The sequence below is a fragment of the Onychostruthus taczanowskii genome, unplaced genomic scaffold, assembly GCF_017590055.1.
Source record: "Onychostruthus taczanowskii isolate IOZ18803 unplaced genomic scaffold, ASM1759005v1 scaffold27, whole genome shotgun sequence".
In the NCBI taxonomy this organism is placed as follows: Eukaryota; Metazoa; Chordata; class Aves; order Passeriformes; family Passeridae; genus Onychostruthus; species Onychostruthus taczanowskii.
The window spans coordinates 9,161,528-9,186,494 of record NW_024500017.1 but is presented as its reverse complement, the minus strand read 5'-3'; the positions used below and the strand labels follow the sequence as shown (position 1 = coordinate 9,186,494).

At 39.7% G+C, this 24,967-nt stretch overlaps 2 protein-coding genes across 3 annotated transcripts in view; one reads left to right on the top strand and one right to left on the bottom strand.

Moving 5' to 3' along the window:
* Positions 1-24,967, bottom strand: part of TG (thyroglobulin) — a 148,477-nt gene that overhangs the window by 39,017 nt on the left and 84,493 nt on the right. The window lies entirely within an intron of this gene.
* On the top strand, positions 1,067-24,099 carry SLA (Src like adaptor). 2 transcript variants are annotated; one of them, XM_041407560.1, is made up of 8 exons: positions 1,067-1,197; positions 6,462-6,555; positions 12,460-12,559; positions 15,929-16,015; positions 17,400-17,503; positions 19,024-19,155; positions 21,071-21,203; positions 22,127-24,099. In XM_041407560.1, the coding sequence occupies exons 2-8, from the start codon at positions 6,495-6,497 to the stop codon at positions 22,344-22,346; spliced, it is 837 nt and encodes a 278-aa protein (XP_041263494.1). In that variant the 5' UTR covers positions 1,067-1,197; positions 6,462-6,494; the 3' UTR covers positions 22,347-24,099. The 2 variants fall into 2 exon arrangements, with proteins under 2 accessions (XP_041263494.1, XP_041263495.1); XM_041407561.1 differs by lacking the exon at positions 1,067-1,197 and having other exon boundaries at positions 6,309-6,555.

The window sequence follows — 24,967 nt, the reverse complement described above, 5'->3', positions numbered from 1 at the left end:
ACAATCAAAATATAACTGACCAGGGTACCTACAGAGCTGTGCTTTAGACTGATTAGCTCATCAAGCTCCCTAGTGCTTTCCTGACCCTTCCAACTGATGACTCCTGGTACAGCCCATGAAAGAGAAAAAATATTCTCTTGAAATTACCAAATTACCAATTTTTGGCATAGGTTTGGGGATTTGATCAGTGTTTTCTGGTTTCAATAACACAGTTACACAACAGCTCGCACATCAGCACCTACTTGGAGCTGCTCTGGTGCAAAGTAGGAAATCTGCTCGGGCTTGCTGTGTTATTTTGTATTCTTTGGTTTTGTCAAGAGTTTTAAAATATTTTCCTGTAATCTGTTAGGGAGTTTTTCAGATTCCATATTGATTATAAAAGCAAAGGGCAAACCTTAATAAATCCTTTTGACTTCTATATTCATATCCATAGTACAACATTCTTCAGTGCCCTTAGTCAGGTTATTTAACAGGCCAGCATCTTGGTTCCTCCATCTCAGACACTGAGATGAGGAAGATCCTGAGGCTTCTGCTTTTTTTAAAACTAATGTGAAAATGGGATTCACAGACTGACTTTCAATCCATATTTCTTCATTGCTGATCTTAAGTTTCAATTGTTTTCAGACAGAGATATTTTGGGGTGCAAAGTGAAGCATAAAGCAAAGGCTGCATTCCTATTCAGACTCAATAAGAGAGAAAAAAATGTTTTGTGCCTCTTCCTGTCTGTCAGAAAAAAACCCCAAAACTGCATAAAAGAAAACAGTTGGGATATGAGCATTACTGGATAAATAAATTCAGAAGAAGAAGAAAAGAAAATAAACCCTTTTTGTGTAAATAATGTAAACTGGGTTATTTCCCTCATTTTTTATATCTGCTGAAACCAGCCCTGATGCAATACATTGAAAACCTCCCTGTTTTTCCCAGCCCATAGATAAAATGTGCCTTCAGTAGTGACTTGCAACAGGAACCTCATCTGTTGCAAACCCTTTGAGCCTTCCTTATTTCTCAGAGAGGAAGTATGTGGCCTGTTTGGCAAATGCTGCTCTACATGACAGCGTGAACTTCACAACACTCTCATTCGACCGGCTGCTCCTCGACTTGATCAGCTAAACCTTGCTGGCAGCGTGAGAGCAGCACTATGACTACGGCTTTTCTCAGAAATACTGCAACCTGGAATGCCATGCCTAGCATTTAAAGGTAATCACTGCTGGGATATATTTTACATTAGCTGCGTACGAGACCAAATGTTTCAATTTTATTTATAGACAAGGGTGTTCTATTTCATTAACAATGACAGTATTCAGAGCGGGGATTTCAAGTACCACCAAAGGCAGAAACAGAAAAGTCTGCCTTGATCCTTTTCATAAGGAGTGGTACTAAAGATAGACAGGACAAGGAGTATTTCTACTGAAACCTGAGTAAGACAGATGCTCAAAACGTTATGCTAAAACAAACTGCATTTCACTATAACCAAAATATGAGCCCACAGATTAGAGGGATTTTTATTCAAAAGTGTTAGAAGTGTGGATAGTGTGGTATTTCTATGTTGTTTCATGTTTGCATGTGTCTCTGAATTACCTTGATGAGAGTATTATGATATTCTTTCTATGTGCAAAGGTACAACTGCCTCAAAGCTGGAAGGATGTTCATTTTGATTAATGATAAATTAAGGGAAATGCACAAAAAAAAATACAGTTTCTGAAATCTAAGTTGTTTTGCTTTTTCTTTCCATACACGAAAAATGACAGGATGCCAGTGCTTTCATTTTCAAGCTAAATGAGATTCAGACATTACCTGTGAACTTTTTTGAGAATTAAATTGTAAGACCATGGCAATATAGATGTGAATATCAGGAAACAAAAATAAAATATGGTACAGCATCTCAGGAATGGTAAATGTTCTAATTTTACTAGTCTACGGTATTCCTTGTAGGAGAGCTTTATTCATGTGCTTATCTTGCCTTTTTATTCCTCTTATTACTTTCATTTCTTTATATTAACTAATTCTCAATCATATTAAATATAACTTTTTCAAAGTTCTCACCAAGGAGCAGACTTTTGTATGTTCCATGCTATTTAACTACTTCAGAAGCACATTTTCTCAGAGAACAAATTCTGCAAGAGGATGTTATTGCTACATGTGCTGCACACAGGAACGGAAGGGGGAAATTGTACCACAGGTTTTGGGGTCACACGATGTAGGTCAGTGGGATTCCAGTCTTGACAGGTGAAGAATTCATATCTGCTGAGAGTTCTGATAAATAGAGCACAAAGCAGGTCTGGGACTATGGATATTTCCTCACGTTCCTTTTGGCAGCAAAGATCCCTAAGCCCTAACAGCTGTGTGTGCAAACAGCCCTGTGATCACCCTTCCTTGACACGATGTGCACAAGTGGAAAGGGGAGAGGAGGAAGGACCAGTGCTTGGAACACTGCAAATATGATCTTAATAATTAAAACCAAATTTTCATGCAAGCCCAAGGAGGTGGCTGGTGAGCAGGCAAGCTGCAGGTAGATTTTGGATCCCAGCAGCCCAGGGCTTGGGGTAGATTATACACAGTGAGTTTAGTTCTTTCTACATCACCCTCAGTGAATTATTTTCTTTGGATCTGGCGTAATTATCTGCTTCTGTGATGGAAGGGTGGCTCTTTTACTTGTATCCCAAACTCTGTCATCAAGTTTAGATATAAGGAACACAGTTTTTACAATGAGGGGGGTAAAACACAGGTTGCCCAGAGAGGTTTTAGATGCCCCATCCTTGTAAACATTCAAAGCCAAATTGGACAGGGCTCTGAGCAACATGATCTAATTGCAAATGTCCCTGTTCATGGAGGGATGGTTGGACTAGGTGGCCATGAAATGTTCCTTCCAACCCAAATTATTCTATGATTCAATAAGGTCAAGTGAGATGCAGGGCCTGTAGCAAATTTGCTATTTCAGAAGATTATAATCCATGAAACTGTTACTTTTCTTCTATCGATTTCAATGAAAATAATTGGTTCATGAGATCTTTAATGCTTCCAGTAAGTCTAGTTTTGCAGAGTGTCTCAAAATTTCAGAAAACCACAAAAGAATTTATCATGCAGTGATGGAATGGATTTGTATTGTGCTGACAATAACTCAATAAAAGCACAAACTACTTAAGCCATCAAATTCTATCACTTGCTTGAGAGAAAACTACACCATTGTTTTAGAAATATGATTAATTTGTACATTCTTACTCTAGAAACAGTGATACTAATTTGTACATTTTTACTCTAGAAATAGTGATATGCCATTGCCAGCAAACAAGTAGAAGCAATTTTTGCCTGCCCTATTTCAAACAAAACTTCCATGTATTATTTTCAACACCTGAACCTTGAGTCATACCTCAGAACATTCACTCCACCACCTTTGACTGGACAATAGGAATGTTTACTCTGTCCATGTGCCTAATGACAAGTGGCTTTAGTAGTAAAACCTAGTCTGATGTCTCATTTTCCTTTTAGTCACTTTGGCTAAGTGAATTAACAGCAAGGGTCCGAGCTTTTATTTTTTAATTTTCACTGAGCACTTCTGCCATGAATATGGAGAGAATCTTGAACTCTCTGTCCCTTTCAGGACTTTATGTTACCAATGGTAGTGACAGTAAAAGAGCATGGAAAATGCAATGAGAAACAGCAAAGTGCCACGCTAATGATGGCAAAGCCCGAGACGTCACTGCTCTTCACTGCAGTGGAAGCACTTTACAACATTTGCATTTTCCACAAGCCAGATTATTCCACATCTAAGGAAGCAGCATGGAGCTGCACGATATGCTCTGATGACTTCAGAGGTACTTTGAGAACAGCAATGCTTGGTATGGCAGAAGGGAACCAGGCTGTGCTCTGCAAAAATACAAAGTAGGAACTTGCCTGTTGTCCATTATTTAATCCCTCAGTGGTTTAATTGCAAACAATGTACAAGCAACCCTGCAGAAACACTTCAGCTATTTCTAAAGCAGCATTTAGAGTTTAGGTCCTTAAACACCATCTAGAAAAATCTAAATGCCTTGGTGAAATGTGCCGTGCTTTTAGAAAGATCGAAAGCCTGAAGTAAAATTTTCAGAAGTCTTTCCACCACACAGAAATACTACATATCACTTTCCAAAGAGACTCAGGCACACCTGACATTAGGAGGAGGAAAAAGGCCACTGGTCACAAGCCTGGGACTTGTAGGATGACTTGCTTTCCCCACCCTCAAATAACAAAACCCAGCATTAAATGGTACTTATGGTACTTAGAGGTAGAACACTTTTTTCTTTTTCTTTTTCTTTTTTTTTTTCCTGCAGACTTTTGGGACACAAAATTCAAGCAATTCTCATCTAAATGTCAATTGCATATGTCAATATTATAGATGGACATAAGATGTTTATGCTATCATTCTTGTCATGTACCTGGATCTGCACAACATTTTTGGTAACTGCAGCTTAGATTCTATACCCTGAACAAGATTTGAGCTCCCCTTTTAAATTACTGCAAAAATGCATCTACCAGAGCACAGAGCTCAGCAGAGTTTATCCGCCCAGGTATTTATCTCACTCTCTTGGCTGACATTTTCAGCCCTGTTGAGCTCTCTATTGCTGTGCCCAGGAAATTTTTCTGGCTAATTTGAAGATGAGCCATGAATATCTATAATATCTGTAGCCAAAATACTGGCTGCACTACTCCTATGGGTTTACCTCTTGTTCTTTATGGGATACAAGTAAGAAAAATGTTCAACAACTTAAAATTGGGTCTTGCAGAAAAATACTCATAATTAGATCAAAAAATTATGATCTTGAAAGCAGACATTGCTTGGCAAAGTGAATTCTGGTTTCAGATTTAGAAATTTAGGTGCATTTACATGGAAAAATATTTTTTTGTTTTATTTTCTATAAAGAGACCTATTTAAAAAATGTGAATACCCAAGCAGTTTATTTAAATTTAAGGGTGCTGTTTTTTTCAGCTTCTAGACTTCTCCTATCAGGCAACACATTTTTGTTCTTGTGAAAGTAGGTTTCTGATGCTTGTCAGAAAGACACTGGCACAGCTGCACCCTCCAGATGTGCCACAAGCCAGTTCTGAGTGCATAAAGTGAAGGGGTAATGTTCCATTTGGCCAGTGAAATAGAGAATTCTAGCAAAGAGCCTTTGGGAACAGCAGTAAGAAGCTTGGAAAGCAGATGAGGTGGAGTCACACTGTGCACTACCATCTGTTCTAGCACTGAGTTCCTTGCATTTGGTAAGGACGAATTTTCTTTCCTTTGAATGGCATTTTATTCTGTAGGATGTCTTCCTAAACTGTCTGTAAGACATTAAGAATTTACGGTATTAATCAACATACTGAAATTCTGCTAATCTTCTTCTGAAAGACAATTAGCAATGAAGTCTTGCTGATGTCAGTTGTTCTACTTCTCAAATTGGACATCTCTCCACCTGACTGACCCTCCTAAGGCTCTAGCATGTGTAAGTGAAGAGCAGCACACCAAGTCAGTAATCATCTTTGAAATATTTAAGCTAGACAAGGCTGCAAGATGTAGAATACTCACACAATGCTGCTAGAGTTCCTGTTATCATTTTCACAGGGCAACGGACAGAAATACATTTTCAAAAAATAATTAGCCATCTGTTGCTGGTGGTCTTATTTTTCTTTAATGAACAGTTTTTAAATAGATATAGTTTTTTGTCTTCTGCCTCTGAAAATATACCATAGAGTGATACACCTTCCACATTCAAAATATTTATCTCTCTGTCCTCTCTGTCAGAGAGAATTAGGATGGCTGCAGCAAAGCTATGAGAAGGAATTGCTCCTCTCACACTATTTAGTTCCACAATTATCTCATACTCTTTCTTGTACATCCATCAAAACTTTTCAAGACAGGTATCTGAAGAATTTGCACTGCTGGCTTTATGCAGGAGGACTGATTTGAAATCAAACACTTTTTAGGCAAGGTATTACTTAAAAAAAAAAAAAAAAAGCCCATGTTTGCTGAAGGCACAATTGCATCAGAAAAAATCCCAAACCTACCAAGCTGTGTTCTTTGTGATCAGTAGTAAACCAGCATAATATACACACAGTGCTGAAAACCAGGGAAATCAGTCTAATTAGATCCTTTGTAGCCTCAGAACCCCAAATGCTGAAAAAATATTTTGTACATGAAATGCCCGTATGGGCACAGCTCTGCTGCTACTTCCTATTGTGCTGAGGTACTGGTAATGGAAACTTTTACTACATCATGTTCTTCTGAGCAACTTCCCTAGCTGTGGTTTTCTGCTATTCCCCTGATAAAAGCACAAAAGTGGTGAGAGTTTAGCAAGTATGTAAAACTCTTGCATGAATTTGACACCAGAGTTCTCAAAAGCAAAACTGTACGAAATTGGAGACGCCCAAACTAGGTCATTTCTCATCTGTTGGCACAGCAGGTGTTATTGTGATGTTAAATTTCAATGTCTGCTTTGATTTAGTTCCGAAGAACTTTGACGGAATTAACGAGCACAATGGGAAACACTGTGAAAACTCAAAGAGCATCTGAGGAAACAAACACGCCGAGCCAAACGGGTAAGCGCTCATTTCATTCCTTTCAAGAGAAAAAGCCGCTCATGACACATGATAGACTCAGCCATGTGTCGCTCCTCACTCGCCTGCCAGGAGCAGGCAAGTGCATGGCTTCTGTGGGAGAAGGAGGGCATCCACCAGACAGTGCTTATATTTAGCTATGTTTTAGCTCATTTTCCAAGAAGCACTTTAATTAAAAACCCCAAATGTTAAACGTATTATTTGCTGGTGCTCCTTGAAAGATGTTCTATCCAAATCAGAAAGCGCTGAAACTTTACTTCAGAAACCAGGAATGCTGTGTTTTGATTTAATTGCATGTGATATGTTATACAAATTTATCCTTGAAATTTGGGGTTCCTTCATTTAAGGTTAAAAGTTTTAATGATGTATTGCATTGAACCTTATGTCCATGCACTGTCAGATAATTGCATTAAAAGTAGCACACAGCCAACCTGTCACCAGATTTATCCATAAAGGCTAGAGAGGAATACAAGTTTCACAGGGCAAGCTGCCAAAGAAGAATATAACACATCTGCCCTCTGCATCCACAAGTGAATAAATCAGGTGGCAAATCCCTCCCTCTGTAGGCTGGTAGAGGTCATGCACTGGAGGGGGAAAGGAAGAGGGATTTGGTGATCAGCTACTACAAACTGTGAGTGAGTGGGTGGAGAGCCAGCAGTGCCTCAGCCCTCCTGGTACACTAATACAGACAGCTGGCACAAGAGCTGCAAGAAATCATTCCCCAAGGCTGAAGAGGAGAAAGCAGTTTTGGGGTGGGTTTTTAAAGTATGTTAGTTAGTTAGTGTTTTGTTTTGTTTTAATTTTGGAGTTTTTCCATCAAAGATTTTCCAATTGGGCTGCTCATTATTAAGGCTAGGGAATCAGCCTGGTTTGATTTTTACTGCAAGGAAACCCAGCCCTGCTCTTTGAGTATGGTTAGGAACTCACTGAGATGGGCAACCTTGCAGCCCTAGGTCCTAACATAGAACATAGCAGAGACCAAAAGCTACTCAGCACACTGCCTTTCTTTTTTTTTTTTTTTTTTTTTTAAGCAAAGTATCTTATGCTAATATTCCCGACAACTGCTGACACAAATACCACACATAAACACCAAAACAGAGACATGCATTCACGCAAAGCAGGGCCTTGCTGATGAGCAGGCCATAGCTGTGACCAAGTTTGTCCTGCACATACTAAAAGTCAGGATTTAGCAGGGCTAAAAACAACAGCTGCAACCCTTTCTGTGATGGAAATATAACATACCCTTAAAAGATACCTCTGCAAATATTGATAGCACAGTAACTACAAGGGGGAAATATCTATTTAGGAATTCAGGACTCAATCTACTTGAATTTTCCTATACATCCAGCACATCTAGAAAGGGGTGCTGTTAGTCCTACGTGACCACCTGGTACCACCTAGGGAGAAAACAAATCTCCTGTAGTTACAGTGGCACCTGCCAAGGCTGTAGGATGTTTCAGACACTCTCACAGCTGATATTGCACAAGATACCCATGTGTAATCATCCAAAGGCAGGGGGGTTGTCACAAAAATTATCAGTGTTGGAACACCTCTCCTATGAGAAAAGGTTGAGGGAGTTGGGGTTATTCAGCCTGGAGAAGAGAAGGCTCCAGGGAGACCTTGTTGCAGTTCTCAATACTTAAAAGAGGATTCATAAGAAATATGGGGATGGACTTTTCAGCAAGGCTTGTTGTGATACAACAAAGGATAATGGTTTTAAGCTAAGATAGGATAGATTTAGACTAGATATAAGGAAAAAAAAATTATAATGGGGGTGGTGCAACACTAGATCAGGTTCACCGCAGAGGTTGTAGATGTCCCATCTCCAGGAACTTTCAAGGTCAGAGTGATCAGGGCTCTGAGCAACTTGATCCCCACTCATTTCAGAGGGTTGGACTAGATGACCTTTAAAGGTCCTTTCCAACTCAAACTATTCCATGATTCCAGGATTTATCAGTCTGAATAGCTCTTTGGATCCATCCACCTCTTAGTCTGGATCAGACCAGTAACTTTCATAATGGCTTAGATGTTGCTAATGAAAGTTGGGAATACAAACATCATCCAAATCCAATGAAAAAGACTTCTAAAAGTGAACCTGGTACCAAAGCGTGCGTTGGGGTTCATCCACTGAGTTTCTATCTGTTTGCCTTCCTGAGCTGATCAAACAACCAAATCACATCACAAAACAGAAGATTTTCACCAGGCCAGGAACAGACTTGATTCAGCTGAGGTGGAGGATCAAATCCATGGACTTTCAATAGTTGAAATAGTTATTAGGAGAAGTAGGCTTCACACTGGTTCATTTCAGGGAGACTGAATAAAATGAAGGACTGAAATAGAAGGGAAATAATGAAAGAGTTTCTAACAAAAAAGGGGAAGAAAATACATAACTGCAGTCTTCAGACTTGGTCTGCAGTGTTCATCAAAACCCTATGAGCCCCTTGTGCACTGAAAACAAAACCTTATGCTTTCCTCAGTACCAGTGTGCCAGTCTTGGCCCTGAGAAAAGGAACAGCGTATAAGCTGCATTTCCCAAGGAGGATTTGGGCCCCAAAGATAACTGCACCCCATCTGCCACACACTGCACGGGCATTTCTGGCACAACTCAGGGACTGATGACAGAGTAAGCAGAGTAGCAAGGGGTCATCAAGGGTTGTGAGCCTCTCTCTGTCCTCCTCTGGGACCCTGAATCAAGGGTTAATCCTTCTGGGCTGCACCTGCACAAATCTCAGTTCCCAAGCTGGCTGGTTTAGATCTAGCTTGGGTACCAAAGTGTGACTTTGCAGCCACACCTTGTGGTGCTGCAGTTTCCCAGATGAGTGCCCTCCTTCACCTTCTCTGGTGCACCCCGTGCCATAAATCATAATATTTTTGTTGGCCAGTAAAGCTGGATGATGCATGGAGCTGAACTCCAAACAGTTAATTCCCACTCCAGACATGGACCACGTCAGTGCCCAGCACAGCAGATTTTTGAGGGCAGTGACCTGGATCTGGATGCTCTGCCTATGCTTTTCCTACTCTCTAATAATGCTACATAGTCCATTCCAAATGAATAATTTGAAAGATACAATATTCTCAATAGTCTCACACTTTGCAAGACGTGGGCGTGAAGACATCTAAAATTAGCATGTATTTCACATTCATTTCCTACTCCTAAAAAACCACCCAGAATTAACACCTGATGCAGTGGAAATGATTGTGCTTCGATCTTTCCATTCTAACTTTTGGGTTGTTCCATTTCAGATGTAACCTACGCTTGTCCTGTGGAGGAGAGTTTGTGTTAGAAAACTCAGGCAAATCTTTTTTCTTTGACATCTTGAAAGTGTGGGGAGCTCATCAGATCAAATCTATTAGATCACTGTGGAATTTAGGCGTGGAGAAAGCGTGCAGTTTGTTTCGTTCCTGTTTCCAGGCTTTTGTGTTTGTAAGGAGCTGCTATGGGTTCTGTGAAATGTTGAACAGTGTGGTGGGGTATTTTGCATGACCAAAAAACCCAGTGAGGCTTGACTTAAATACCAATCAAAACAAAGAGAAGAAGGAGGGGGTTCATTCCTTTCCTTACACTTTAGTAAAACTATATGTAGTTTAGGAGGTAACATTTGCATGGATGTGGAAGATAACACTCTGATATATTCTCTCCTTTTCAGAACTAAAAATTACATGCAAAATTGAAACTAAATTAATATAAATATGAAAGTGTAAGCAAAGTAACACAAGTCTTGCTAGAGTAGACAAAAAGTCACCTTCCCCATAGTGCATAATGAAATGCAAATGACAGTGCACAAGGAAAGAGAACAGAAAAGCACTTGTTTTCCGCTCTTTCACTATGGAAGCAGAATATTTATAAATACACAGCATAATTTTTTGTTAAAAGCATTGCTAAAGGCATTAAGCTAAAAGTAATTATATTCAATGTAGCATTACATGATGTTTTATAAGCTGGCACTTTATCCTCATTTTGCTATTTTCAAAATGCATCTTCTGGCTCGTAGTTTTTCTAGTAGTCCAGGGTAAAGATTTTGTTTTGTCAAAAAAGATTCAGTGTCAATGCTTAGGTGTTACTAGCCTCAGGTACTAAGTAGCTTCATAGACAGGAAGGTGTCACTACATTTTCTGTGCAGAACAAGGAAGCCATCAGAGAGAATTAGCAGAGAATTTCTTCAATAGGGTTGAACTAAGTGTAAAATAAGTTATATTAGACTAATCACAGTGGTTGGCTGTACTGGACTAGTCCTGTTTAATTCAGTGACACTAAACAACTAAGAAAATCATGTCACTATCAATATTAAACACACTCTCAAAATAAACATAGAATGGTTTAGGTTGGAAGAGATCTTAAAGATCATCTAATACCATTCTCACTGCCATGGCTAGGAATGACATCCACTAGATCAAGCTGCTCATACCCCATCCAACCTGGCCTTGAACACTTCCAGAGATGGGGCATCCACAACTTCTCTGGGTAACCTCTTGTGTTTGTTTCCTTCATGTTTCCTTCAGCATTTTACAGTTATCTTTGTGAGTTGTTTCTATGGCCCTGAGACACATAGCTAAAAATACAGAGCATTCATTCAGGGTGTTGCACCTAGGTTTCTCTCAGAAGCTACCTTCCTTAAAGAGAAGTTGGCAACAAATCTATATTAAATGCAAAAAAAAAGTAACAAGATACAGAAGTGTTTCTCTCTCTCAATCTAATTTCTTTCTTTCCTACCCTGAATTGACACCCATATTTGCACATGTTGGACTGCACAGAGTGGGAAGTATGGAGATCAAACAACCTCTGCAAATGTAGTGGTAGTTGGTGTTCCTAAGGATCAGGGTGCTGATCCTGGTGGAGGCAGAGGGAAGCTCTGTCTCCCTGTGAGATCATGGAGAATACTGAGGTGTGCAGAGGGGAGGAACTGCTTCCAGGAGAAACACAGGCAGTGAATGGCACAATCCCTCTTGCCAAGACTTGTGACAAAGAGCTCAAAACACTCAGCATGACACATTTCTGAACCTCCCAGCAGTCAGCATTTACTGGGCACCACAGATTCCAGCAGGATGAGGAGCATTTCATATTTGATGGGCCCAGTCTTGTGTATAGTGCTCTACCCTCCAGAAACCCAGAAGACTCAGCATGTCCTACACAGGGTGCAAGTCCCAGATTCATCCCAGCTGATGTAAAAGGTCTTCTCATCTCTTTGCTGACCTCAGCTCTGCAAATTGCCATTGTGCAATGGTTTCAACTTAAACACCCCTGTGCCTGTTTTCTTTCACTGAAGCTCTTGCAGTCTCCACGCAATGGTGAGAACAAAGTGCACTGGCTGATCATTGAGCTCCTTTAAAAAGTGATGGAAATGGGCAATAACGGTCACATTCTCATTGACCTTGATGTAAACTAATTTCAAAAAAAAACTGATGGAAACAGGCAACAATGGCCACACTCTCATTGACCCTGATCTAAATTGCCATTGAAATGTATCAGTGGTGCAAAATTATGAAACAATTCAACATGCATCTTCCTTTTCTTAAATCTAATGCTACAAAACTGTAGCTGGAGGCAATTAGAGACAGTGGCATTAATCAAACTGGGTTACTTCCTATTACTATAAATAATTACTATTTTTTTAGTTTCAAACTGAACATGTCCTTTAAATATGGTAATTGCTAGAAAAAGTGGTCCAAATTTAGTTAACCACATGACTTTGCATTTCTAGTATCTTCAAAGTCCTCTTATAAATCTATAGGTTTTTCTTTAGCTCATTATGTTTATTAAGTGACATTTCAGAGAAATTTTTCCCCATTTGACCTACTACATAAAATCTATCATACTTAAAGAAAAATCCATTTTTTTCTCAGAGCACTACCTTTGTTTTAAGTGACCTTTTCTTTCTTTTTTCACAGGTCAGGAGAGTGACTTCCTTGCTGTTCTCTATGACTATCCTTCAGCAGATATAAGCCAACCTATATTTCATGTAGGGGAAAAACTACGTGTGCTATCAGAGTAAGTTGATCAATTTCTTTTTAAATTAGGTTGTATTACAACTAAAGTAAAGCTCTGTTTTTTGTGCCTGGCCTAAACTGGATGCAATTCAGCAAAATGAACTGAGTTCAGAATTTTCAGGGAAGGATGCTTAGCCATGGTGTAAATTTCCATGGAGCTTAAGGATTTGGTATTACATACTGTCCTTTAATCTACAGATTTCCCTTATGTTTCTCAAGCTGGATTCAGACTCTATTCTATAATAAGACTCATAACAATTCTGCTGTGAAAACTGATAAGAAAGTATTCCCCAAATGTAATGGAAAACAGAGTAAAAGCCAAAATAATTTGAATCACATAGAAAAGGAAAATCACCCTGAATTTCCTTATGTCAATTGTGTCTGTACTTTTCTCTCTCACCCTTTTTAATCTAACAACTCCATTATGATTAAGTCTTAGAATTTTATCCCGATTTAAGGCATTCAAAAAAAAGAAAAAAAAAAAAAAAAAAAAAAAAAAAAAAAAAAAAAAAAAAAAATTAAAAAGTAGGTGGGGGGGGGCAGGGATGTGTATTTGTCTCTCTACTTTTTAATCAATTCTGCATTTTCTTAGTGAGGAAAAAAAGAGACTTCTCAGCCAGTTCCACTAAAAAAAATTTAAGAGCCCCAGAAGTAAGCAGGCTTTGGAGCACTAGTTCAGACTGACCTTAACCATAACGCAGTATTGCCAGACACAAAAATGAGCACTTGTACAAAAAATGGAAGCAAGCAGCCCTGATGTTCTTCTAGGCACAGCTTGTATCAGCACACAGTGACCTCCTGGAAGTTACTTGTCACCACAGCCACTATTTGCACTGCTCAAAATGAAAGGTTCCATTTTTGCAGCTGGTTGAGCAGATGGATACAATGGGAGACGAGACACATTGATAGCAGAGGAATCCTTGAAGGACTTCTAAAATCATTAAAAAAATTCTCAACCAGATAGTCAAATGGCTGGAGGAGAGAAATACTCAAGAGAAGCATCATGGATGACTGATGAATTCTCAGACCCTTCTCCAGGCCACCACGGCTTGCAGTGGCCTTTGTCACTCACAAGACACAGGCCTTAGTGGAGCTTTGGTCTGACCCAGAATGGCTGCACTTATGTTCTGCTGACACAGGGCTCTCTCTTCCTCCCTGAACCTAAGGGTCCCAAGATTCAGAATACCACCAGATCAATTTTCTGCTGGTGGAGAGCTCCTCTAAACCAGAGGGATTCTTCTCTGCTGGCTTCTAGTAGTGTAAACCTTGCTGCAGTGAACATACACAACATGGTACAACAACTGCTTTAGCTTGGAAATTCCAGCTCAAAGCCTCACTCTCAGGTTTCATCAGCTACAGGCCCTCCCACACCACAGGACTGCCTATGCCCGCATCAATGGGAATTATATGTGTGGCACATTATATGTACACATGTGCTGCAAAGTAAAATCTACTGCAGGAACAACTTCTAAAAGCATAGGCTTTGGCAGCAGAAGTTTTTGACATGTCTCTCTGTAGTGCAGTGATCAAGGGCTTCTCCTGACGGATAAATTAGATCCAGAGCAAACCTTGATGGGAACTTTCCTCTACTTATTTTGAATCATGAGCTTGTTCACAGAAGACAAGTCCAAAGCTCTATGCACTTTGCAAACCACAGTGTCCTGATGAAGAACCTGTTCTCCCCTGCTGGGGTACATGCTGATGTCAGCCTCTTCCTCTTGCCTGCAGCCTCTTCCTGCTCATAAGCTGTAATTATTTTCCCAAATCATTCAAAGAAGTAAAAGACAGTAAAAAACAAGCTGTGATCAGGGCACAAGTGATGAGGAGTCACCACAGAGGAGTCAGCACAAGCAGCAGCTTTTCAGTTGCTTTTACAACAGCAGCTTTTCAGCCTTCTACCAAAGTAATGATGTGTAGTGGCAATCAGCCCCTCCAATCCTGCCAGGAACAGGACATATGGAACCTCCATAGGAAATGCATTTCCTCACAGATATTTGTGACTGTTCTGGGTTGGCAGATTTATATAAGCACCACTGGCACAGTTTCTCACTCTCCATACTGGTCAGGCACCTTTCATTACCAGAGGACCTGCATTTGGCTGGCAGAAGTCAAACCAAATGTCCTCCAAGATTTGCCCCAATATACATCATTTCTGTAGCTCCTGCTGCAAGAGAGATGTGCTGCTTTGGGACTTTAAATCATCATAGGGATTTTTCAGGGTTAGTAATATTAAAGTTTGGAGGGAGAGAGATGACAAATTGCTCAGTTTTGGATTTTGGTTTTTTTTTTTTTTTTTTAATTGCAATTCTTGGTTGTGTCTAGGAGAGTTCTGGGGGGAAAAAAGACCCATATAACCTAAAATTCTTATAGATAAATTCATTTCATCAGGAAAACCAAACCCAAAACTTTTGAGGTCCTGCAATTTCCAGCTCTGAGCAGTAGATACTTCCCCTTTTTTTTCCTCAGCACAGACATTCTGGACCACAGTCCCAGAAGCTATAACTCATGACATTTAACCTAAGTGATTCCAACTCAGCTGTTCTGACACACAATGAGACTCTGATCTGCAGTGCAGACATTATTTTGGGAGCATTTATATGAACATACACAAAACCAGCATTTAAACACAAGACACAGTTCCTTGGATTCAACCTCTTAAAGTGAAGGTGCATAGAACCCAACAGTCATCAGGATCCTTGCACTACGACTAAAGCTGTGCAGCATCCCTGTGAAAATTCTTGGTACCCTTTATTTCTGAAGGGATTCAAGAGCAAAAGCCAGAATTCAGTTTCATAGCAATTACTTAAGATGTATTGGGGAAAATACATATGCCAGCAGCTTCAGCTACAAAGTCTATTTGATTGGAGTCTGGTCTGCTGCTCATGGAAGACAAGGAAAAGAGCAAAGCACAAAGCAGGTTCAGTTGGACTGACAGCCTGCTCCCAAGCAGACAGGCTCCATTTCCCAGATCCTCTATCCTGGTGTTACAGGGCTGTCCAGACATAACACACTCAGCTGTAAACTGAATATCTTGGACACCAGTACAAGTCTAGCTGTGGGAAGGCAGAGCACAGCATGGTTTAACCACTGAGTATTTATCCCTCTTCTTTCAACTACAGAAAAAATATTTTATTACTTACGTAATTTAAATGGAACAAAGTAGCTTATTTCTGTGTCCACATTTAATTCTCAAGTAAGTTTAGAAATTGAACTACTCTAAATGAAACCAAACAGGGTTCCTTTCTGAATACATAGTTTCAGAAGCACACACAAAAGGTTGCAGGCTAATCTGTGTAAATTCACTAATTTCCAAATGATGAGAAGCTCTGAAAATACATATGAAAATATCCCTTCTCTTGCTTTCACACAGTGAAGGAGGCTGGTGGAGAGTCCATTCCCTTACAACAGGTCGAGAAAATTATATTCCAGGAAAATATGTAGCAAAGGTTTATCATGGGTAAGTAAATGCATTTCTATAGCCTTTCATCACCACATTTTTACATATCCTCCTCTGATTACTCTGAGTCATAGTCCAAACAATGCCAATACTGACTTGGCAGACAGAAATTTTATTTATTGACAGTCTAAAAGCCATCTTTTGAAAACTGAGAACCTCAAATCCACATATAAATTTAGACTAAGTGAAAAGGAAAATCCTTCTTTTAAATTCTGGAAAGATCCAAAACCACCTCAAATCACATATAAGATATTTAACATGCATCTGTTGCATGGACTGATCTCTAACTTAAAGACATTGATGAAGAGAACCTATTTACAATGGATTTTTAATATTTACATAAAGTAAAATTTTAGCTAGGTTTGCTCAAGGAAAACAGGCCAAAAAGAACAAATAGAAATGCTAATAAGTCATTCAAGAATGTAAACTTTCTCACTGGATGAACTAAGGAAATTTCAGACATTTCTTGTTGCCATAGACACCACTCAGGGGAAAAAAAACCCAAAAACAAAAACAACAAAAAAACGAAAAACAAGCATTAAAGCACAGACCTAAAAGCTTTCTGGCAAATGCTGTAATACCTGTTTAATTTTAAGGATATGAACTGTGAATGCCACTGTAAACTATGCAAGTGCTTCAATTTTAACATGATTTTACATCCTCCTGAAACAGCAATGCTTTCCCAAAGGCAGGGCACAGATGTGGGGTAATGAAAGCTGCTGTCTGAAACTTCAGTGACAGCAGACTGGATCAAACACATGAGAACAACTTTAAAATAGAATTCCATTCCATTCCATTCTATTCCATAAGTCTAGAACAGCTGAGCAAGACCAGGTGCACGGTGAGGCACTGCCTGTGGCAAAACATGGCACTTCACCAAGTTATGGTGAAAATTTGTAGGACTAATTCCACTTTCCCTTATCCACAGAGCCCATTAACTTAAATGGTTGGTCTGTTCCCTAGAAGAAGCAAAATAATTGTAACTTATTTGGGGTTTATTTATGATACAATTTGGGGTTTAAAAAGTGGTTTAAATGTAAAAGAGAGATTTAACTAATGCCACAGATGTCATCAATATACCACATGAATCTGTCCCCAGCAATACAGATCAAAGCAGTTCCAAAAGTTTAGTTTTCCCTAATAAGTCCAAATCTTATTACTCTTCTCTTAACCTCACAAAGGTTAATGGAACTCAAAACCAGCAACATTTTCTCCATAAAGTGGGGAAATATGCCTGAATATAGATGAGAGAATAGCTATAGAAAGCCACAGTGTTATTTTTGCAGTCACTTTTCCTGGCTAATGCAGCACTTTCACAGCCACATGCTGCTCACTGTTTCACTGGTGTCCAAATTTCAGAATTTGTTTTTTTCCTGCTTCACAGCTGGTTATTTGAAGGGCTGGGAAGAGAAAAAGCAGAGGAACTTCTACAGCTGCCCAACACCAAGGTCGGCTCCTTCATGATCAGAGAGAGTGAAACTAGGAAAGGTGAGACAATGCAGATTTTTTCCCTCTTGATCTCAGGCATTTACAGTTTTACAGCTCTTTAATTCACTCCCTATCCTGCTTCATATGGATAAGTCCAAAACCAGAAAAGGTATATAATGGGAAGGTGAAGGCACCCAGTGCAGGGTGCCAGCCTTTACCTACTGGAAACAGGGTTATTGATGGCCATGGAAAGTTCCACAGGAATCAGCACAAACAAGACACAGGTGTTTAAACACTATTATTTACTTTGGTTGCATGCAAACCTGATGAGCCAGTGGGACTTTCAATGAAGGAAAAGCCACAGCTTTGCCTTTGTCCACAAAAGTTTGATTCAAGAAGGTGTAAAATGCACAGGTGGTGGTGGATAAGTGTGTTTGCTATATAAATCAGGGAGGTCTTTTATTTATTTTAAAAAATGACTGGCCTTCAATTTTATTTTCTTTCTTTTGCTTCATGGGAATTATACTGTACCAACTTTATACTTTTATTTTCTTCAATGGGGACATAGAAACAGAATCATAGAATGTTCTGACTTGGAAGGGACCTACAGGGATCACTGAGTCTAGGCCCTGACCCTGCACAGGACCACTCCAAGAATCCCACCATGTGCCTGAGAGCATTGTCCAAACCCTTCTTGAACTCTGTCAGGCTGGTGCTGTGACCACTCCCCTGGAGAGACAGTTCCAGGGCCCAAAAAACCCTCTGGGGGAAGAACCTTTTCCTGTTATTCAACCTAAACCTCCTCTGACACAACTTCAGGCCATTCCCTCAATCCTGCCACTGGTCACCAGAGACAAGAGATCAGTGTCTGCTCCTCTGCTGCCCCTGGGGAAGCAGCTAAACAAAATAAGCAATAAGGTCTCCCCTCAGTCTGCTCTTCTTCAGGCTGAACAAATCTCCCATGTGCAATGTGCTTTCTTCCTTTTCTGAAGCACCAGAGCACATTCTAATATCATGATACTACAGACAAAAGGGAATAATACATCATCTCCTCTGACCTCTTGCATACCACAGGCCAATTACTTTCTTAATATCGATACTAAATTTAAAGAAATTTAGGATTGGCATTTAGTCCTTGCCAATAAATGCTGCAGAAAAATCCAAGTGGCCTTCTCCTGCCATGACCTGGTCTCAGCTTCTACATTACTCAAAATTGTATACAGAAGAGTACCAGCCTGGCAGCCTGATCTCTCTATTCAGCAGAAGGCAAGCAACTCTGAAAAGGCTTATTTCCTTTATGCCATTTCAAAAGATCCCATGCCAGCAATAATAAAGGAAAATCACACCAGAAATTTGGTTGAATTTAATTCGGTTGAAATTAAATTCAATGAAATTCTCAGGTCATGTTATATTTATGTATATCTATAAAGTATAACAAGATATATAAGATGGCTACTTGGGTTTTTTCAGCTGTTTCTGAAATGTTTTGAGTAATAGCACCACATCTTACAGATACTCTATTCTGCCAGAGATACCCAACCAGCCCTACTTTGGTGTAATTAGCTCTTGTCTCTCTCCAGGGTTGTATTCCTTGTCAGTGAGGCACAGGCAAGTGAAACATTACAGGATCTTCCGCCTCCCCAATAACTGGTATTACATCTCTCCACGGCAAACCTTCCAGTGCCTTGAAGACCTTGTCAATCACTACTCAGGTAAAAATAAGTGCAGAAAAAACAGATTTTCCACTGGCAACTGTAAAACTATCTATCAAAGGTCCAGAACAAGAAGTTTCGCTTATGTCCAAGACTTGAAATACTGCCACACAACAAACAATGGAAAAAGTTTTGGTTTATACATTTTACTTCATTTTTCATCCTAAATAAAAATATCCTGGCCTTAACAGTATAACTGAAATCAATACAAGAACTCAGCTAAATAAGGCCAGATTGGCTCTGTCTGTATGGTGTTTTGTAGGACATGGTGTAGGATATTGTATAGCCATGTCAATAACACTGTTTGAGCCAAACACCAGGGTTTAGGGGTTCCCAAAAGAAATTCCAAATGCAGTTCGGAGGTCAGCACAGGTCAGGCGTGCCAAGACCCTCTCAGAGCATACCTAAAGTCAAATTGTGAGCATACAAAAATGTTCAGCTGTACAGAAGCCATGTACCTGTAGATCTGGGTTTGAGAAAGATTGCAAGTCCTGGCTGACTCTGTTTGCCAACATTTATTCGTATATTTGCCATTTAGGCAGGCAGCTTCAGGGCATGCAACACCAGGTTTTTATTCACATTTTCTTAAAGAGCCACTACAGCACATAACCTTATCTGCAGTAGAAATTTTTCAGAAATATTGTAAGATTCTTCCCTATCACTTTAGCAGAAGTGCATGGCAGGAATTTATCAGCTGAGCTTATATCAAGAGTCTTAAGCTGTTAGCTCAATTGCAGAGTCAGCTGTCACTGTTATTAATATCAGTCAAGTAGATGACACTTTCAATTACAGTTTTCCAGATTTACGGCAATTTAACCTGTGTCAGAAAGGTAACTTGACAAACAACACAATTGAATGGCTGCAGTTACTATGCATCGTAATGAGAACGTTCTAAAATGAGGAAGGAAATTGCAAAAAACTGATTGCCTAAAAGTTACAAGAGAACAATAGGTTCTGTGCTTTAACAAGCAATGGGTACTCTGTAATTTTAAAAGTGTGAAGTTACCGTACCTAAGTATTTCACAGGTAAAAGAAAAAGTATGATGGCCAAACAGTACACTGATAAACTGAGGAGAAAAGTCATTCACATTCAAAACAAGCAAATAAAACTTTCAAGTCCAATGACATAAGGAGAGTAAGAATTTGGACAGGATATATGTGTGTGTTTACATGTTAGCTAGTTGACACCTTTCACATTTAGAAAGAAGGAAACAATTGAAGCCTAAAATCTGGGCTGGGGCAGAACCCAAAACTTGTGACAACTAACATTTTTATTTGAGTTATTGGTGTAAGTGGAGACATAACTAGATTTAGGTCTCCTCCTTCCCTCACCATGAGAAGATACAAATCTCACTCTGAAATGAGACTCAGAGTTGTAGAACATCAGCATTTAGCCACGATGTTCTCTGCTTGGGCAGAAGAATATCTGTGATGTTCCTAGTGGAGCAAGAAGAGGGTAGAGACAGAAACATTGATGAAGGTAATATGTGAACCCCAATTCATTCCACAATCATGTTCCACAGAAGAGTAGGTGTGCACACAATCCAATCTGATCTTTTTTACACTCTGTTTGTATGGCTGAGACAATACGAAGCAAAGCAGAACTCACTGAGGGCTCAGAAAAACTGGGTTTAATTTTCTGCTCTGTCAAAAAATTCTTTCTAGTCTTTAAGCAAGTCACATTGTCTTTCTGTGTCTCAGTTCCTCACTTGTACTGTATGAAATATGCCAAATGAAAAATTAAAAGGCAAAGGTATGAGGAAAGGAAAATTAAGTCTGTGTTACTGTGTCCTGGCTGAGAACACACAACTACTGACTGCTGCTGCTGAGTCCAAAACTGTTTATTTGAGCATGCACCAGGGAAAGAAAACAGTAAGCAAATGTTAACTGTCTGTGTGTTCATTTTCCTGTCCAGAAGTTGCTGATGGTCTCTGCTGTGTCCTTACAACACCCTGTCTCACCCAGTGCACTAACAACAACACCGTGATGAATCCAGTTCCTCCTGTGGTGATGCGGAATAAAAATTTCAACTGGAGAAACATTCACAGGTACCACACACAGCACAGGCTGCCAGAAACAACAGGGCTGTTCCCAGCCATGTGTATACTTGTACTTGCAACACAGAACACACAGCTATTTATTTCCTTCTGAAGAAATAAAAAAGCAGTTTTAAAGCTTGGACAATCTGACATCAAGCTAACCGATGAAAACTGAATGCCCAGCTCTCTAACTGATCATCTAGGTTTTAACTTTGAAAGTATTGTTAGCATTCAATCATTTCTCCTAACCAGCTATCCATGTGTTCAGGTCCTTTGAGACTCCTGAGTCCTTTCACCAAGGGGCAGGAGTGAGAGCTGGGTCACAAAGCCCAGTGACATCCACCACTGCTGATCCATCCCCACTGATGTGCAGCAGCTCACAGGTGAGCTGTGGCAGGCAGGAGTGGCTCCCCTCTCTTCCCAGGAAACAGCACAGGTGTAATGAACACATCGTCCAAGAATAAACCTTTCCTGTTGTGTCTCTCACACAGCCCAATTAATGAGATTTCTAATATCACAACTGCCACAAGAGAAAGTAGGTCAGGTTTCAGAAGCTGGGGAAACAACCACCCTCAGAAACAAAAGCACCTTTTACCTTTGAAGGGTAAATTTCCCTTCATTACTCTTCTTCACAAAACATTCATGTGCTTATGAAGGCAAGAAAATTTTGTGCAGTATTGAGGTCATTTTTCCTACAGATTAAGAAGAGAATATAGATAACACCTCCTTTTCAAGTGCCAAAAAATATTTATATATTACTGTTGTACTGGTTTTTTGAGAAATGTTAAGTGACAGAAATGCTTGGTGATTTATGAGGCAGAAATGTTTTTATACAACAAAAATAACATTATTAGGTTTAACGACTGTTAATATTATCCCAAGACACTGAGTTCGAGTAGCTGAAATGGTAACAAAATTTTGTTCTTTTAAAGGCTGGAGGTGACTGAAGATACCAAAAGCACCCTGGCAGCAATGGATGACTCTTGCCTCAGCTATGGCCTGAGGGAAAGCATCGCTTCCTACCTCTCCCTAACTGAGGATGACAATGCTTCTTTTGCAAGTGCCAGAAAGAAGAAATCCCAGTCTCTCATATACACAGGGAGCAAACATAAGAGTGCCCTTCACTTGCCACCTACATACTATGACGACTAAATACAAGACACAGAGGAAAAAGCCACAAACTGATGAGTTAGGAGAGAAACCAGAGCATCCTGTGGTCCTGCCACCCTTCAACAGCTGGGAAATACAATCTGCTAAGCTGGCGACAAAATGCCAGCAGTGCTTCTGCATGTCCTCTTCTAAAGATCTTCTCAAGGGTGCTATCCCAGCCATGGCATATGCTGGGAATGTCCCCAGTGCACCAGAACTGGTTCACAAGCAGGATAAACTGAGGTAGACTCTAAGTCAAAAGCCAAGTGGTGCAGGTGACTCTTCAGCGGGGCGATGCCCAGCATTGTACAGAGGTGACTGCATCGGGAAGAACCAACTGCAGCTCAAGAACTTAAATTAACTCTAACTCTGGTGTTCTCCACAAGGCTGAAAACCTTCTTTGCAGAACCTATGTACACTGAAAAAAGGAGAATTTTTCATCTCAAGATAGACTTATCCATTGTCATCGAGAATGGGTCAGAGGGACATCAATAACCCCAAGAAAGTATCTAACATCTGGCATCCAAGAAACACCTGATTCTAGTGACTCCACTCTTATCTTTTAGGAGAAAAAATTAAAATAACTGACTTTATAAGTAGCATTTATTCACTTGCTGGCAATGGCCTGCAGTGTCATAAAATAGTCACAAAATTAAGAACAGGCTTAATTCACTGAGAAAAGAAGTTCTTATTTATACCTGGGAGTTCAGGCATATCCAAACATGTAATTCAGCTGCTCATAGTAAAGCAGATAGAGAACAAAGGGGGTTTTAATTGAAAAGTAAGATGTGATGATAATGTGCCTAACTGCAAAGGTTGGCTTGCAAAGGTGTGACCTTTTATGTGTACAGGGAGATATTTTAACAATGACTTCTGAAGTCAGCCACATATTTATGTATAATATTTATATTAATAACAGCTTTTAAAATAATAAAACTAAGGGAACAAATCAGTAACAGTGGATGTTAGAGATTTTTCCTAATTTCTTGTCTGATGAGAGTTATGTCAAATAGTAATTACATTTTCCATCAAATCACTTAAAGATTAGAGGGTTTTCTGAAATTTCTTTTTTTTTTTTACCGGTATGCAGCCTTTTCTAAGTCATAAAAGAGCACATAGCATTTTCACAGAATCACAGAATTACTAGGTTTTATTACTATGACCTTCAAGATCATTGAGTCCAACCCATGCCCCAACACCTCAACTAAACCATGGCACCGAGTGCCACATCCAGTCTTTTTTTGAACACATTCAGGGATGGTGACTCCACCACCTCCCCAGGCAAGCCATTCCAGTACTTTCCTGTAAACCTGCTTGTGATTGCTTTCTAAACCAAGGAATCACTCTTGTTTGAGTGTGTAAAATGCTGCAACCTATGCTGTCAAGCTAAGATAATTTTAATCCAATATTCTCTTGTACCTTTTTGGACAGATTTGAATAATGAAGGTTTGGAGAAATAGAGAATTGGAGAAGTTATATATATGTATACATACATACATATATATATTTAATCTCTAAACAGCTCTTAGGACAAATCTATGTGCTCTTTAGATCTTGTATCGGGTTATTTGCACTAGCAAGAAAGGTTCAGAGATCAAAATATTTCACAGCCTGTTTAAACATATTTCAAGATTTAAAGGATTAATGTAATTTGGTTGGTAAACATTGAACTCCAAAAAGCAAAACACACTCAGGAACTCTAGGCATTTGTACAATCTAATTACTGTTACTGATAATCAATACATTATGGTGACTGCATTCTATCCATGAAATGTATTTGGGGAGTATTTCAGATTTCTAAGTCATGACTTGTATTTATTCATTAAAATAATATTCAGTAGTTTGTGCTGCTTTTAGAAAATGGGAAACCTATGTGCAACTAGTACAATCAGCCAGCCTTGCAATGCCAGTGCCAGAAAGTATCTTAGATGGAAGGTGACAAACGAATCCCAGAGCCCACACAATTGGCAGCACTCAGACACACTCTATGAGAAGGGGATAAAACATTCTGACATTGACAGGTTCAACAATCATGGACCAGGTCAGCGTGGAAAGGACCCCCAGGCATCCTCTGATCCAACCCCTCCCTGTTTCACCAGGGCCACCTTGAGCCATTTGCCCAGGACCATGTCCAGATTGCTTTGGAATACCTCCAGAGATGGAGACTCCACAACCTCCCTGGGCAACCTATGCAGACACTCTGTCATCCTCACAGTAATGACATGATGAAGTGACAAAAACTAATTAAATGTCCAATAGGACATTTAAAAACTAATTAAATGTGCTATAGGCTGGATTTCACAGATGGTTATGGGGAAATTCTGTGAGGTCTGGACATTTTAACAGTTAACTGGAAGACTTTATTGGGGACCTTTTGGGAAACACAAGCTTGCAAGGGATGACAGTCCCCAAGTGATTTTAAACAAATCTGACACTACCTATGAAATGGCATAATGAAAAAAGTAACCAGGAGAGGTGGTTGGTTTGTTTGAGAGGGAATGAGACTGGTAAAGGGAGGGAAAAAGGAGATGGGAAAAGAGGGAAGGGGATCTACAGAGTACCTAATTACCAGGATCAGGGATATTTAGGGTCCATGTCAAAGAGCCCTCTACCTGACTGCAGTC

Coding starts and splice junctions, on each gene's coding strand:
- SLA (XM_041407560.1), top strand. CDS start 6,495: ATGGGAAACACTGTGAAAACTCAAAGAGCATCTGAGGAAACAAACACG. Junction 17,504..19,023: donor AGAGAGTGAAACTAGGAAAG/GTGAGACAATGC, acceptor GTCTCTCTCCAG/GGTTGTATTCCTTGTCAGTG. Junction 21,204..22,126: donor AACTGGAGAAACATTCACAG/GTACCACACACA, acceptor GTTCTTTTAAAG/GCTGGAGGTGACTGAAGATA.